Source organism: Siphateles boraxobius, unplaced genomic scaffold (genome assembly GCF_051911475.1).
Source record: "Siphateles boraxobius isolate OS27281-9 unplaced genomic scaffold, OSU_SipBor_1 35, whole genome shotgun sequence".
In the NCBI taxonomy this organism is placed as follows: domain Eukaryota; kingdom Metazoa; phylum Chordata; class Actinopteri; order Cypriniformes; family Leuciscidae; genus Siphateles; species Siphateles boraxobius.
Window position 1 is genome coordinate 5319969 of NW_027508975.1, and position 15572 is coordinate 5335540.

At 36.8% G+C, this 15572-nt stretch overlaps 1 protein-coding gene across 8 annotated transcripts in view; it reads left to right on the forward strand.

The window, feature by feature from the left end:
- col16a1 (collagen, type XVI, alpha 1) overlaps positions 1 to 15572 on the forward strand; it is an 83175-nt gene extending 67603 nt beyond the window's left edge. For all 8 annotated transcript variants that reach the window (XM_077196016.1, XM_077196014.1, XM_077196015.1 and 5 more), the window contains 28 exons: positions 241 to 282; positions 536 to 652; positions 811 to 852; positions 1048 to 1125; positions 1609 to 1653; positions 2788 to 2832; positions 4471 to 4524; positions 4630 to 4683; positions 4810 to 4863; positions 6047 to 6091; positions 6443 to 6496; positions 6827 to 6862; positions 7146 to 7208; positions 7481 to 7552; positions 7672 to 7725; positions 7834 to 7878; positions 8101 to 8145; positions 8589 to 8642; positions 9087 to 9140; positions 9720 to 9770; positions 9861 to 9950; positions 10044 to 10079; positions 10676 to 10720; positions 12241 to 12438; positions 13020 to 13083; positions 13210 to 13386; positions 13477 to 13554; positions 13649 to 15572. In XM_077196016.1, coding sequence (XP_077052131.1) covers positions 241 to 282; positions 536 to 652; positions 811 to 852; positions 1048 to 1125; positions 1609 to 1653; positions 2788 to 2832; positions 4471 to 4524; positions 4630 to 4683; positions 4810 to 4863; positions 6047 to 6091; positions 6443 to 6496; positions 6827 to 6862; positions 7146 to 7208; positions 7481 to 7552; positions 7672 to 7725; positions 7834 to 7878; positions 8101 to 8145; positions 8589 to 8642; positions 9087 to 9140; positions 9720 to 9770; positions 9861 to 9950; positions 10044 to 10079; positions 10676 to 10720; positions 12241 to 12438; positions 13020 to 13083; positions 13210 to 13386; positions 13477 to 13554; positions 13649 to 13848 — 1992 coding nt within the window. In that variant the 3' untranslated portion in view covers positions 13849 to 15572. The remainder of the gene's footprint in view (positions 1 to 240; positions 283 to 535; positions 653 to 810; positions 853 to 1047; positions 1126 to 1608; positions 1654 to 2787; positions 2833 to 4470; positions 4525 to 4629; positions 4684 to 4809; positions 4864 to 6046; positions 6092 to 6442; positions 6497 to 6826; positions 6863 to 7145; positions 7209 to 7480; positions 7553 to 7671; positions 7726 to 7833; positions 7879 to 8100; positions 8146 to 8588; positions 8643 to 9086; positions 9141 to 9719; positions 9771 to 9860; positions 9951 to 10043; positions 10080 to 10675; positions 10721 to 12240; positions 12439 to 13019; positions 13084 to 13209; positions 13387 to 13476; positions 13555 to 13648) is intronic.

The window sequence follows — 15572 nt, forward strand, 5'->3', positions numbered from 1 at the left end:
AATAATTCCCTTATAAAAATGAGATTTTTGTTATAAATGACCTAATGAGATCATAACTTAATTGTAGACTTCAAAGCAATGCTTTAAAAAATGAACTTGTATAGTGTACTGCATTGCCTTGGTCTCATCATAGTCACTTTCTTCTGAACTTCTGATGATAAATGCACATTCAGTTGTTGTGAAATGAAAAATGTTTTTTTGATGCCGTCACCATATCTGACTGTATCCTCCATCTTGCAGCTTCCTATTCTTCTGCCTCAGGATTCAGCTTCCACAGGCAAGGTAAACAAACAGTCTAATATGCATCTCTGTATTAACTGCCGGTGTTCAACTGTCTATAGAATTATTAGTATGCATGTGCAATGAAAGACATGTATTATCCGGTAATGTGTATACAAATACTACACATACGACAGCAAGGCATTGCTGCTCTTCAACGCAGCAATGCTATTCACTAGTATGTGCATGTCGATGCTGTGTATTTATTGTTCTTGTGCTCTTTGTAGTGAGACCACATGTGTTTGCTTCACTGTAGGAGGGTTGTGGCGATTGCTCCAAGGGCCTACCAGGTGTGCCCGGGATTGTTGGCTCTAAGGGCGAGAAGGGAGATCAGGGCAAGCCTGGCGCTGTGCCCTTAGAAGGATGTGAACGGGTGAGAGGGATGAATGATGGATGAAGTGATTGGTATTAAACAGACAAGGGTGTGGGTTTGTGTTTTCTGTTTGGTTTTGGTTTTGCTCATGCTACAACATATAGTACTGTTTGAATGCGCACAGTTTTCTAAACCCATCTCTATGATCACCTTTACAGTGTTTTGAGAAGCTGCAGAGAGAGGAAACACCAAGTGGGCCCGTAAGTTTGTGGAAAATATCATATGATAAATAAGATTAGTTAATAATATTGAAATGACTGAAAATGTTCATTTATTCCATTGTACTGACACAAACCAGTTCCCTTACATCACATTAAAGTCATTACTTATTTTTGTCTTCAAATTGTTCAAGCATTTTTTGATTGTAACCCCTCATATCTGCTCAATGTTTTAAGACGGGTAACAGTGGTCAGTGCACTGGTCCACCAGGGTTGCCCGGATTCCCAGGGAACCCAGGAGGCAAAGGAGAACCGGTACGAGATTCCGATAACGGTTTCATAACTACCAGTGCCAATTAGAGAGGATATAAGAGCCCAATAGCACACACACATTTCATTATTCTGTCCCATATTCTGTCCCAGATCTGTGTTATCAGTGGCTTTGGAATGATGTGAAAAGGTGGGGGGAGGGACATTTGTAAATCTTATCATCTTGACTAAATAAATATTAATTAGATAATGTAATGTACGCCCAGTCATCCTAAATGATTTCCTGAAAGCCAGTTAGGTGGGGACTAGGGATAGTAGGATTACTTACCGCATCGCATGCACATTAATTCAGTTCACTGCTGATGCAACCAGTAGTCAGAGGCTTCTGCTTGGTCTTAGTCATCATGCTATATTGCCAGTAATGATTATTTTCCAAAAAGGTCCCCCCCCCCCCCCCCCTAACCCAGTTATAATGGTTGCTCCCCCTGCCCCTGTATTCTATAAAACATGATCCTTGTCTGTGTTCAGGGTCCTAGAGGGGAGCGAGGACCTCCTGGTTCTGTTGGAACCCCGGTAAGTTTCCACTTTACCCATTATGCTCTTAATTTTCTCCCTAAAAGGCTATTTCTGGCAGGATTCCCTTTTTTTTAGCCCTCTTTTCTTACTAACTGAGACTGAGTGACCCCAGATGGCTTTCAGAGTGTAGCCCATGTCATAAGAGACAAACCAATGCTGAGACCTTGTTTCAGAAGTACAGCATACGGTGAACTGTTCTGCATGACTTCATTTAGTCATTAGCATGTAGTCCCATGATGCAGTGTTTGTTTGCACGATCTATTTTCTTTCAGGTTCAGTGTTTTCAATTAGGAAGGACCAAGAAGGGAAAGCAGCATAGTAGTTACTCTTTGCTGTGAGGTTAGAGAGCCCCCTACAGGTTTGGCCCAGAAATGCTGAAGGTTTTCCAAAAGAGTCCCAAACCTGTGCCTAACCTAATTTCAAGATGAAAATGAGAATTAACACTTAGCTTGTGCCCGTTTTAACTTGTGTGCAATGGCTTGGGAGGATTCTTATTATAGACCAGGAGTCTGCGACCCCTTTTTGATATGAAGGGCCGTTCTTTTTTTTCTTCTTTTTTTATCACTGTGCAATATGTATATGCACACAACCTTTGTTGTTGTTGTTGTTGTTGTTGTTTTAAACAAATGAATGATTCTTTTCAGAAAGAATGCATTTCATACATTTGGATTGTTACAAAATATTTCAATTTTTTAAATAAATACTGTTCTAAAAAAAAAAGTATCATGGTTTCCACAATGATATCAAGCAGCATAACTGTTTTCAACATTGATAATAAGAAAATCAGCAAATCAGCATATTAGAATGATTTCTGAAGGAGTAAGGATGCTGAAAATGCAGCTTTATCAACATAGGAATACATGACATTTTAAAATATATAAAAAATACAGTCATTTAAAATAGCAATACTATTTCACAATACTACTGTTTTTACTGTATTTTTGATTCTGTTGAGTTTCATCACACTTTAGTACTAACATCACATTCAGTTCAAAACGAAGTGAAACGGGCTGCATAACAATGAGAAATGAAGAGGCGGGTGCAACAGGATTGCTTGTTTGTTTATTGATTTTGTCCATTATAAAGGAAGATGTTTCTAAATGTTGCTTTCTTATTATTTTTCTCTCATAGGGGAATATTGGTTTTCCTGGTGCTCAAGGACCCCCTGGCCTGAGTGTAAGTCAAAGCACGCCAACTCATGATCAGCTCAAACTAACATTCAGAAGATATTTAATTACCTTACCAGTTCAGCTTCTCTCACGCGCCTTAATAAATTCCATGATATAGAAATAAAACTGTACCGTTGTGGTGCTTGTTCAATTATCTCTCCATAGCCATTGCGCATGTGATGCTGACATGTTATTTTGCAACGTCTTGAACAGCATGTTTTATCAGAGATTTGGGCTTACTGATGAATTGAGTCTGAGTCACAATGGATTTTATTTTAATGTCGACCAGCTTTATGCTTTGTGAGCATTATCTGACTCTCTTTAATGTGCTTTAATCGAATCTGAAACAACAAACTCAGCGGTGTAGATTGTTTTGCTGTTTTTTTCTTTCTTTTCCTATTAGCACAAAAAAAATGTAAAATAAAGATTTACAGTAGGCTGATGTTTTCCAAATTGAAATTTTCTGTGAAATTGTTCCACTAATGGAATGATATATAACTGAAATGCTGAGGAGACAGAGCAGTCAGCAAGATTAAGGAGAATAACAGAAGTACATTGCCAACAGACACAGCCAATGGAGGGGCATTATTTCCTCTTGTATTTAAAGATGAAGTCAAATACTCCCTCTCATATTTCTGTTTGATGTACAGAGACAACCATAAGTGAGCCAATATTAAGTTCCTGAAGAGTCTTGACCTATAGCTGAATAAAATTACCCTATAAAATGTTTTCTTCCAAGAGGGGGCGAAACTTCACTTAGTTTTTAACTCTTACTTAGCTTTTTATTGATGCTTTTGAATCAGAGAGTTACTAAAAGACAGACGATACAGCATTTGTTTTGACATATTGACCAAGAAATCAAGATTAAACAAAAGCATTCCTTACACTAGGTTTAAGGAATGAAAAGGATTATAAATGCTAGCTCCAAAATATACTAGTATATTACAATTCAATACAAGTAAAATAATATTCAATTAATATACGTACTACATATAGTTTAGTAACAATATAGACAAAATGCAGCAAAAATGTAAACACTACTAAGATAAAGAACTCCTCTAACTAAGGTCAATGCGTTTAGAAAAATTAAATTAGTAAATAAGAACAATCAGTCTTTAGTCATTGTAAATTGTGCAAAGAGCACTGACCTTTATTTAGAGAAATTAGTCAAATTGATTAAGAAAAAAAAACATACTCTAAGTGTTATATATATATTTATATATATGCAGGAAGCAATTACTGATTGATTGTCCAATATGATATTCAGCTCAGGTCTACACCATATACATTATGCTTGCAATAGCTGAAAGGCATGATTTGTCCTGTGACTATAAAGGTAAAAACAATAAAAAAAGAAAAACTCTGCATCATTTGGCTGTGTTTCTGGAATACAAATGGTATTCATGCATTCCCCTTACTTTCAACACTTGCTTATGAAATAAATGCCAATCTGGTGGCAGATGTATACACTCTTTTTGTATTGAGATTAAGATCAAAATGATCTAAACCGCACGGCGTTGAGAAACCATGATTATTCTCCAACAAGACCAAAAAGGAGCTTGATTATTGTGTGATTTTATAATACTAATATTTTTGCCAGCTCTTCTCAAATGCCTCTTTGCATCTTCTTTTTTTTAAATCATAGGGTCAACAAGGTCAGAGAGGCACAGATGGGCTTCCAGGACAGAAAGGTGAACAGGTGAGTCAGCTTACAGTACATGTCTTGAGTAATTCGGGAATATAGACTAAAAGGCGCCTATGCACAGTTTGCAGTTTTATTGAGTGGTTGTGTTATTTTATCAAGGGTCCACCAGGAAATCCTGGCTATCCTGGAAATATGGGAACACCTGGACTCCCTGTAAGTGGAATAGACATTTTATGCAATGGACCAGATGCAGAGGCATCATATATTAATGTTTTGTGACAGGTGATATAACTGCTAAATGTTTGATTGCTGGGTTGAAATCGTTATCCTTTTTTCCAGGGACTTAAAGGAGAGCGTGGTAGTCCAGGCACTGCGGGGCATAAAGGAGAATCAGTAAGAATGCTCTGTTTGAACAATGTTAAACTTGCAGTGTCCAGATTATTCAGTGACTTTCAATGGGATCTGTTTTTTTATGTCAACAGCAGTTTTCGGCGGGTAATCAGAGTTTCACACAGCACAAATGTCATGAAATGTTTGAAACTCCTGTTTAAATGTGTATAAATACATCTATATTTCAAAAGTTTTGGGTCGGTACGATTTATTATGGTTTTTGAAAGAAGTATTTATCCTCACCAAGGATGCAATTATTTAATCAAAATTATACTAAAAATATAATATTTTTAAATACGAAATATTTTAAAATATTATAAAACTAACTCTACACCCTTGCCTCATTTAGTTCTATGAATATGCAAATTAGCCTCGCCTCCACTCACTCACACCAGCTCAGAGTGTGAGTGTCGTTGACGATCACACGTTGACATGATTGGCTACAGGATAGTTTGTGACGTCAGACACATCAGCAATTTCAAACCTGAGACTGTCTTTGGTTCACTGCAGTTTTGAGAAGGAAATAATCAGCAATGGTGTTGACTTATGAATTTACACATGCTTTGTCTTAAAGCATATTAAAAACACAACAGACATATAAACAACATTAAAAGCTTGATTTTCACCACAGGGGGACTTTTAAATATATTTATAATGTAATTTATTCATGGGATGCAAAGCTGAATTTTTAACATCAATACTTCAGTCTTTAGTGTCACATGATCCTTCAGAAATAATTTTAATATGCTGATTTGCTGCTTAAGAAACATTTCTTATTCTTATCAATGTTGAAACAAAAACGGTTATGCTGCCTAATATTTTTGTGGAAACCATGATACCGTGATGATTTTATTCAGGATTCTTTGATGAATAGAATGTTCAAAAGAACAGCGTTTATTTAAAATAGAAATCTTGTGTAACAATGTAAAAGTATTTAATTTCATTTTAATTGTAATATGTCCATGTTGAATGCAATTGTTAATTTCTTTAAAAAATTACAAAATCTTACTGACCCTAAACTTTTCCACGCATATGATATGCACAAAAAATGCCTAATTTTCCAGAACACCTCAACCCTTTATTATCATTTTATTCTGACTCTCCTTTGGGGGGTTCAAGCCACACAGGAACAATCTTTTAATGACTTGGTAAGCCGTGTTTGAAACTTTGCATTGGTTTTATGTAGGGCCCACCGGGATCTCCAGGTTATCAAGGACCGGTTGGCCCAGCAGTGAGTAAACATCCAGTTTTAATGCTGTTATTATTTCTGCTTCTCGTATACTCCGACCCTCAATAGCTCTGCGCTTCATTGGTTTGTCTTTTTCACTGGCTTTTTCGAAACAAACCTTTATGTCTATCTTGGATGGCTGATAATCATGCAACGGTATATATTAGAAGCCAGATTCTCTTTAGTATTCTCTTTGTGAGTAATAACTCTCAGATCAAACAAACAAGCTTCAACTTGAAAAACTGTTATGAGAACATTGATTTTTGCTCTTTCCTTTTCACAAAGATTCAACATTGTTCTGAAAAACTGTGACAATTTGTAGTGTTGAACAATATAAGTTTTCTTGTCTGGCAGGGTCCTAAAGGGGAAGCTGGAACAGCGGGACCCGTGGGACCAAAGGGAGATCAGGTATGAAAGCATGTCACTGATGTATTGGCAACAAAAATCTTTCTTTAAAATATGTTTCTATGTCTGTCATATCCCTTGATATCACATTCTCGTGATACCTTAATTATTCATAATACAATATGTAGAGCAAGCTGTTCTGTTTGCGTTTTTAAATTTACAAGCCCAAGATCTGAGAAGTGTTCTAAACATATACTGTTTTTCCTTGGAAAATAAATATTTATAACTTTGTGGATCCACTCAATAAATTCCCAGGTGGATCACCTTCATTTTGTTGCCGTGTTTACGAATTACAGTGCACACAGTAACAGTTCTCACATCTTTTGTATACAGGGCTTCCAAGGATCCCAAGGATTCCCCGGACAACAGGTGGGATTTCAATCATTATCATTCATCATTCAGTCACTATTTCCCTTACCACTCCGTCCACTCGCATTCTGGTATGGGACACCCACTTTTCACAATCCAATCAATTCCTGATGGATTAAGTCAAGTTTCGCCCAACATTTTTTCATTCAATATTCTGTTTTTATTCGAATATAGATTAGAAATAGAATTAATATTGACGTCTGAATTCTCAAATAAGCCTTATCTCTTAGTATATGCTAATGGAACAATCCCAGATCTCTTACTGTTGCCTTCATGTCTCCAGGGTCCTCCAGGTTTCCCAGGAAAAGCAGGTCCCCCGGGCCCTCCAGGACCACAGGCTGAGAAAGCAAGTGACAGTTCTTTAATGCCTGAACATGCATTGATGAATTAAATTATACCACATAGGTGACATTTCTCGCTCACGTTGGAAATAAATCCTTATAAGCGCAATGACATTTGATAGATGACTCACCATTTACATTCATCTGAATTATCTCTAACGGTCACTTTCACAAACAAGCATTCTGACATCCCGCACTTTGGATGTAAAATGGCTTGACATGTGGAAGGTAGATGCTTCTCTATCAAGCACTCACCTTAATTTATCTACTCCACTAGGGTAGTGCTGGACTTCAGGGCTCACAGGGACCCACAGGTCCCCCAGGATCACCCGGGGGTCCAGGCATGCCTGTGAGTGTCAGAATCATCTGGATAGACTTCTATTAAAGCAGACATGCAGCCTATCATGTCTCTGTAATCATTAAAACATATTTAATTTTGTTTTTTTTAAATTTTGTGCTTTTTTAAAGGGACCACCTGGAATGGAAGGACTTGATGGCAAAGATGGAAAACCAGGTTTAAGGGTCAGGGAAAAAAATAAATAATAATAATAATAAAAATATATATATATATAATGTGTGTTGTTTTTTTCACAATTGTTTCATCTCTGTTTTATTCTTACTATCACACAGGGTGAACCAGGACCAGCTGGCCCTGCTGGATCCAGGGGAATACCGGTATTAACCGTGCCATATTTTCTTTCTTCGTTTTCATTTCCAAGTTCTTTATAGATTTAAGCATTGACACATGAATACAAAAACCAACTGTTGGAACAAAGCCTGAAACAAAGAACAAAGTCAACTTTAATTAAGCGTCTCCGAGGAGGAGCTTGACTTGCTTTAGTTTTGACTTTTCTGTGATTGGAAGAGGCTCACTGTGTAACTGTTTTCTCATTCCAGGGTTTCAAGGGCATCAAAGGGCACACAGGTCTTCCAGGAATGAAAGTACGAGCCTTTTCTTGAGTTTCATAGCCTTGTCTTTCTATTTGAAAAGTTTAGTGTATAAATGAATAAAAGATGAAAGTTTCCATTGATTTTAAAGCTGATGTGTGTAATGTTTTTGATGTTATTATACTTTATCTTAATGAGTAAACGCAACCACAAGTAAGCCATATATGAGCTGAAAAGTGTTATTATTACAGACTTTTTTTAGTTGTTTTGTTTGTTTAAATCGCCCAACATGTCAACTTTGAGCTCAGCCTATGGCGTATGTTTGGGGTAGGACTATAAGGAAAATGCTAAGAAACGATCATTATTTTTGCAAATCCTTTTGCCACTTCTAATTGCACAAAAAGCTGCTTTTATTTCTGTATATTATTTGGTCTTTTTACACATTTCTTTGTTTTTTACGCTGCATCACCCCTCTCTTGTCTTTATGTTATCTGTAGGGAGATAGAGGACCTCAAGGACCAGCTGGAGCAACAGGAAGGGCTGGTCTAGAGGTAAGATGTTTTCTATTAGATATTTTACCACTGCACCTTTAAATACGCTATAGATTTTTCTACAAATGCTCTATAGATTTCAGATAATGAAAGAATGCTCTGAAAATAGGTTTCTGCACCCTTAAACCAGAAACATACTCTATGTAAGAAAGCAAACAAAGATGCAAATGCTTGGACAATGTATTGCAAGCTTGTGATCCCATTGTACATTCCTAATGTGTGTTGTCATGTTACTGTGGAAGTAACAAACCTCAGTACTCAAGGGAGTGATTGAGTTATACTTATGTTTATAATAACTGATTTGTACAGGAATATTCTCTTTAAACGTTTGCTATATCATGGCAGTAATTAGAAGACAATTTACGCGTATGTCCATATGCATTGTGCTATGAATTGCGATCTGACATCTCTGGATAATTAAAAATGTTTTTACTTGCATTTCAGGGTGATCCTGGCTCTCCTGGACCTCAAGGACCACCTGGAGCTCCAGGACATATGGTAAGTATTTAAAATGTTTTATAATCAATTTTCTTTATTTATTTAGTTTGTACACTACTGTTCAAAAATCGAGCATTTTTAAATGTTTTTGAAAGAAATCACCAAGGCGGTATTTATTTAATACAGTAAAAAAAACATGATGTTGTGAAATACTGTTACAAATTAAATAGTTTTCTATTTTAGTATATTTTCAAATGTAATTTATTCCTCTGATGGCAAAGTATCATTACTCTAGTCTTCAGTGTCACATAATCCTTCAGAAATCATGCTAATATGCAGATTTGCTTAAGAAACACTTCTTCTTATTATCAATGTTGAAAACAGTTTTAATATTTTTGTGGAAACCAGGATACTTTTTTCAGGAGCACTTGATGAATAGAAAGAGCAAGAAAAAAAACGCAGGTTTTTGAAGTAAAAAAATATTGGTAACATTATAAATGTCTATATTATCACTTTTTTTAATGAAAGTATTAAAAAAATAAATCTTACTGACCTCAAACTTTTGAACGGTAGTGTACAGAAAAGAAAAAAAACCCTTGAGAATGTAATGGTATAATGCTTGCAACTGGAAACTTCTAGGGTTCTGCCGGATCTTCAGGGCCACCAGGACCAGTTGGGCCACCTGGACTGGTGAGCACAATTGTCTTCCAAAACAGATAATGTGTCAGTGATGTTTTTAATGAGTTGAATTCTTTACTGTGTCTTTTTGTTCTTAACCAGGGCATTAAGGGAGACAAAGGTGAGGCAGGAGAGAGAGGACAGGCTGGATTACCTGGCCCGCCAGGGGTCCCAGGTCATCCAGGGCTGATGGTCAGTACCTAAACTTAGTTTGTTTTCAATAATATTTACCAAAAGTGTTTATAGACTCTAAATAAATTATTCTTTAATACCTTTTTTCTGTAGGGTGAACCAGGAAGTGATGGACCGGCGGGTAAAGATGTAAGTATCTCCTTTGATTTGCAATAGTATATGATCTTATAAATACAATATACAACTTTGTAAACACAGTTTACCCAAATGCACATCATTGTTAAGCCATCATTCCAAAGATTCTGTCTCCACGTTGGTATTAAAATACGTTTCTTTGACTGTTTTTTTTACCACTGCCTCTGACTCATAGAAACCAGAATTACGTTTATTTGGACATGCAGAGATGTAAATGTCAGTTTTGAATTTTTAATAATGTGTTTACATGGAACAGACTTCAAGTTAACACAGGTAAATGCCAGCTGTCAAACTTATAATTTTAGAAATTTTGTAGAAGTTTAAGTGGATTATTATTACTTCCGATTAGCACAGGTAAATGCCAGCTGTCTCGTTCAGAATTCTAGAAACTCTCTTGAAGCTTATTTAGTTGATTGGATTATTAAAATCAGTTTAATGCAATTACCGGATATTTACACATTCCTAATCTAAATATGGCCAAATTCTGATTGATTTAGGAATGTTCTTGTGCACATAGACACAATGGTTATTACTGCAAAACTCTGTACTACTTGTCCCAGTTTCACTCCTCTAATTATTTGTTACCGCAGGGATCCCCAGGCCTGTCAGGAGAACCTGGTCCACAGGGACCGAAGGTAAGGCGCATTGCTTTCACATCTCTGTTATAATGTCTTTGCACTATTGAACACTGTCATCTTTTAACATGTATTTGGATACATCTTATTCAGGCATAAGAGAGTAGCTTTCCCCTCCCATCAATGTGTGCTCAACACATTCAGTTAGTTTGTGTGCTTACATTTGTTCAATGAAGTTGTCAAGTGGCTCCATCTGCAAACACAAAAGCCTGTTATCTAACCTCACTTTGCCATCACTCCTTATTTTATTTTTTTACCTCATCTGCCACAGTAGCCTGTTTGAACACCACTCTCAGCTTACATAGTGACACCATTATACTCCGTAATAAAGCCACACAGGAGTATCTGTCACTGTGACAGGACAGCATTGTCAGGTTTTTGAAGTTTAGGCTTGAATGAGATGAGAGCAGTGCATTTCCCTCAACCCATTAGCAGAAGCCCTTAAATGTTTAAAAAAGTGACTCGCTCTATATAGACCGCTACATGCACAACATCAGTGTTGGGAATGCTGCTGGAAACTGTAGCTTCACAAGCTACTCGTAAATTAATGTATTGTAGTTTAGGGTAGGGTAGTTTTAATATAAGCCGTTAGCAAAAAGTAGTCAACTACATTGAAGCTATTAAGGTGCCAATATCTTTTTAAGTATAACTATTTGCATTAAATGTATTGAAATATAGTCAATAAAAGTAGTCAAGACCAGACATTAGACAAGACAGTAATTTATATAACCAAGTTTAAAACATAACAAAGAACAGTAGCAATTAAATATAAATCCACACAAAAAAAGTCCATTAAACTGATTATCATTTGTGCGTTATTCTTTACAATCCATTTCATAAATCCAGATGCAATTTCCTTTAAGTTGGTGATAACAACAGTAAATTGTTAAATGTAGTGTGTACAGTACAACAGTAAACATTGTACGCATAGTATGCATAAGTTGATATTTGTTCACATAAGTAATATGGAATTTTTTGATGAGTCTGCGCATATTTATTTTGATGTGAACAAAAACAAGGCTGTAAGGGATAAAAGTACAGCACAGCACTTACAATACTTAAAATGTTGTTTTGTCCACATTTTTAGAAATATTTTCAATGTTTTTAAAGCAAAGGCACACTACAATACAAGCCATTAAAGCTATCCCTCACTCATCTGTGGACTAAGCTACATTGATTAATCAATAGCTAATTTACAAAAATAGTTATAAAAAAGTATTTAACCAGCAATGGGCTTTTCAGGAAGAAGAAAATTTGAATTCACACAATAGAATGTAAACCAGAATGAAATTATAGGCCACAGTTATAGTGTTCACTGTATTCCCGCTTGCCACCCTTTTCATAAAAGTAGATGGGGGTGGACTTTTGAACATTTTATTTTGTGGACTGTATAGTGCTGAGTTTCTATATAAAGGCCATTATGCGGTGCTATTACAAGGATCATTGAGTGGCCTGTGGTCATTGTCCTAGAGTCTCCTTCCTGTGTGGTAAATCACAGCTGCTCCTTTAACCCTGTCCAGGGTGAAGCAGGGACTGCAGGGCAAAGGGGAGCCCCGGGAGAGCGCGGACGTCCCGGCCCACCAGGAGGAGGCTTTGGTTTTGGCTCCAAAGGACCAGAAGGGATCATAGGACCTTCCGGACCCCGTGGCGAAAGGGGAAGCCCTGGCTCACCTGGACAAGCTGGTACCCCCGGATCACCAGGAATCCCAGGGAATGATGTGAGGCTTATTCAGAAGCTGTGTTCCCATCCAACGTTTCTTGGTTTATCATTTGAAAGTGAATTAAGACATCCATAAATATTAGTTTTGTCATTTTAAAGTTGTAATGTAAAATACAATTTCTTAAATATTCAATATTTTTTATTTTACAGTGAATATATTTCTGATTTTTATTTAGTATTTTTGTATTTGATTTAGTAGTAATAATAGTAATTATTATTATTATTATTATTATTATTATTATTATTATTTTATATACATATTGATATATAATCACAAAATTTTGGCACAATTGTGCATCCCTACAAACAAACACAGGCGAAACCCAGATTTTTCTCTTTTTTTTTTTCGGATTTTAAATCACAATTTGATTGTTTCTTCAAATTTTGCAGCCTTAGTACACAGCAAAAAAATACAAAAAAAAACAACTTGGCTGGAAGAGTTTATTAACTGACAGAAACAATTTCCCGTCTGCAGTATCATAGAGAACAGTATCTACTTTGAGAAACAATGGATCTTGCAGAATAGTATATATGCAGTATATGAGTATTTTAACTTCGAAATGCATCTATTTTTTCCAGGCTGTTGTAAACTATGATGACATAAGATCCTTCATCAGACAGCAGGTCATAAAGATATTTGACGGTGAGAGAACTTTTGTGACCAGACATATCTAGATGATGAGATATGCACTGGGACTTTTTCTTTAGACAGTTTATTTCAGAGAGAAAGTGTTGTAGGTTGGTTTTCAATGTTTATTTGTTCGCACAGAGCGCATGGGCTACTACATGTCACGAATGCAGATGCCTGTGGAGATGGTTGCGTCCCCTGGCCGACCAGGACCCCCAGGGAAAGATGGAAGTCCAGGCATCCAAGGGCCCCCGGGGATACCGGGCCGCTCTGGGCAGATTGGCCGAGAAGGAAGGCAGGGACCCATGGGTCCACCTGGTAAGATGAACTAATGTGCTAATGTTTCATACAGTTGTCCAATGTTCCATTTGCCCAGTCTTCCACATGGATGCTTGTGTGTGTCCCCAGGTGCCCATGGTGTAAAGGGAGAGAAAGGAGATAAGGGTATAGGAGAGATGGGAGACAGTGGTCCTCCAGGTGCTCCAGGTCTGACTCTAGTTTTCAAAAATGGAGTTAATTTTGCCAACTTTATTCCACTGTCATACTGTAATTTCTTTCTCATTCCTTCCATCCCTCTTAGGTGTCCCTGGTCCTCCTGGTTATGGTAAGATGGGACCACCAGGTTCTTCTGGTCAGCAGGGCATCCCTGGGATTCCTGGACCTCCAGGACCCTCTGGACAGAAGGGCAAGGATGGCCGCTGTCACCCGTCAGACTGTATGAGTATGCCTGTGGAGTACAATCCCAAGGGTCCCATGTCTCCCAAAGGTCCCATGTACTAGAAGAGAGTTTAAGAGAAGTACAAAATGGAGGATGGTACCCCAAGATTGACATTCTCACAATTACCTACCTGTACCTTCTAAGGCTTCTGAGAAGATCCATGGAGAACCAAAGGATAAATGTGCGTTTCCTTTCCACATGATGCAATGCCAAAACACTGGCTCACCACGAATGGGGGACATTTGTAATTTATTGTCTGCTGTTGTACCAGTGAAGACATCCCAAGATTGAGTGCCTTAACCCCTGAAAACTGTCCCATAATGCCACGCTTGCATCATAAACTGTTTTTTTTTTATGATTTATTATTACAGTAAATTGAAGACTTTTAGTTCCCTAGACATACAAGGTGTTTAAAGTCATTATTGGTGCCCAGATTTATTCATCATTCAACATTTTCATTTCTTTACTAGCTCCCGTGAGAGGATTTCTTTTGACACTTCATATCAGTCTTCAAGGCCCTTGGTTATCTTTAAGCAAAGTTAAAATCATCTATGGCATGCTGTTGATTACTGCAGGAAATTATTTTGACTTAAATCTCAGTTTGTTTTTGTTTTTTTTAAATGTTGAGAGTTTTGCACTTATAATGGAAGTTTATGGGGCAAGCGTTCAACTTTTTTTTGTAACAAAATGAGCTATGAAATGATTTTCTGTTGAAATCAATGCTGTGAATAGGGCTTGTGTTGAATCTGGAATATTCCTTTAATAATACTTTTGTAAGGGGGTCGTTTTGGCAGCTGCTAATTTTGCCATCTTTCTGCTTTGGCAAAGACGATGTGGCATAAATATCCATCCAGTTTCCAGTGAATAATTCGTTCCATAGTGTGAGCCATTTAATATAAAATAGTTTGATGTTATCATTAGAGGCATAGATACAATTGCCCTAATTGATTGTTAATTATTCAAAATGAACTTCCCCGAGGGCTTGTGTTGTACATATTCATATTTATATGTAATGGCTTTTCTTACTTAAAAAAAAAAAAAATGACATCAGCATGGCAGCCCTTTTTATTGTCGTCTCATATATTTTGGAATAATTTTATAAGATCTTAACAAATGGACGTTTTGTAAAGGTAGGTTTTATATGCAATTTTGGGATAAAAAAGCAATTTTGTGATGTTGCATCGAACGGAAAGAGATTTTATTTTTATAAGAGTATTTCAGTGACACCTATCTCTCGATGAGTTCTGTGATGACATCTCCTCCACCACCACTCTGGACTCTTAAACTTGAATTTACTTTGATATACTGTACCACTTGCAGCTGAACCATCATGTGCTCCTAGAACACTCTAATCTTAAATATGCTTTGCTAGTCATCCTAAAACACACCAGATCCCCAACCTTCACAGTTCAGTCATCTCTAAAGCAAACGGCATCTTTGATTCTCTGCTGCGTCAGCCAGTCTGATGCTTTTACACTGCACTTTATCACTCCCTCGACTGTATGCGTGTGAGTGTGTGTGAAGATAGTGAGAAAGATTCTGTATCTATATTGAGAGGATAGCTGAAAAGTTTTTAGCAGAGCCATTGACAACTTTTAAATTATGCAGTTTTCATGAAGTGAATGTTGTGAGCATTCAGCCTTTCAACCGTTTATATATCCCTAGCTTTAAGAAAAATCTCCCCCTTCATCATGCAACTCATCATAGTGCTATTTGTAAGTAAAGTTATTTGTGTGCATTTTTTTTTAAAAGAAACTTAAGAGAAGCAATAAAAGTTTTGAAAGCA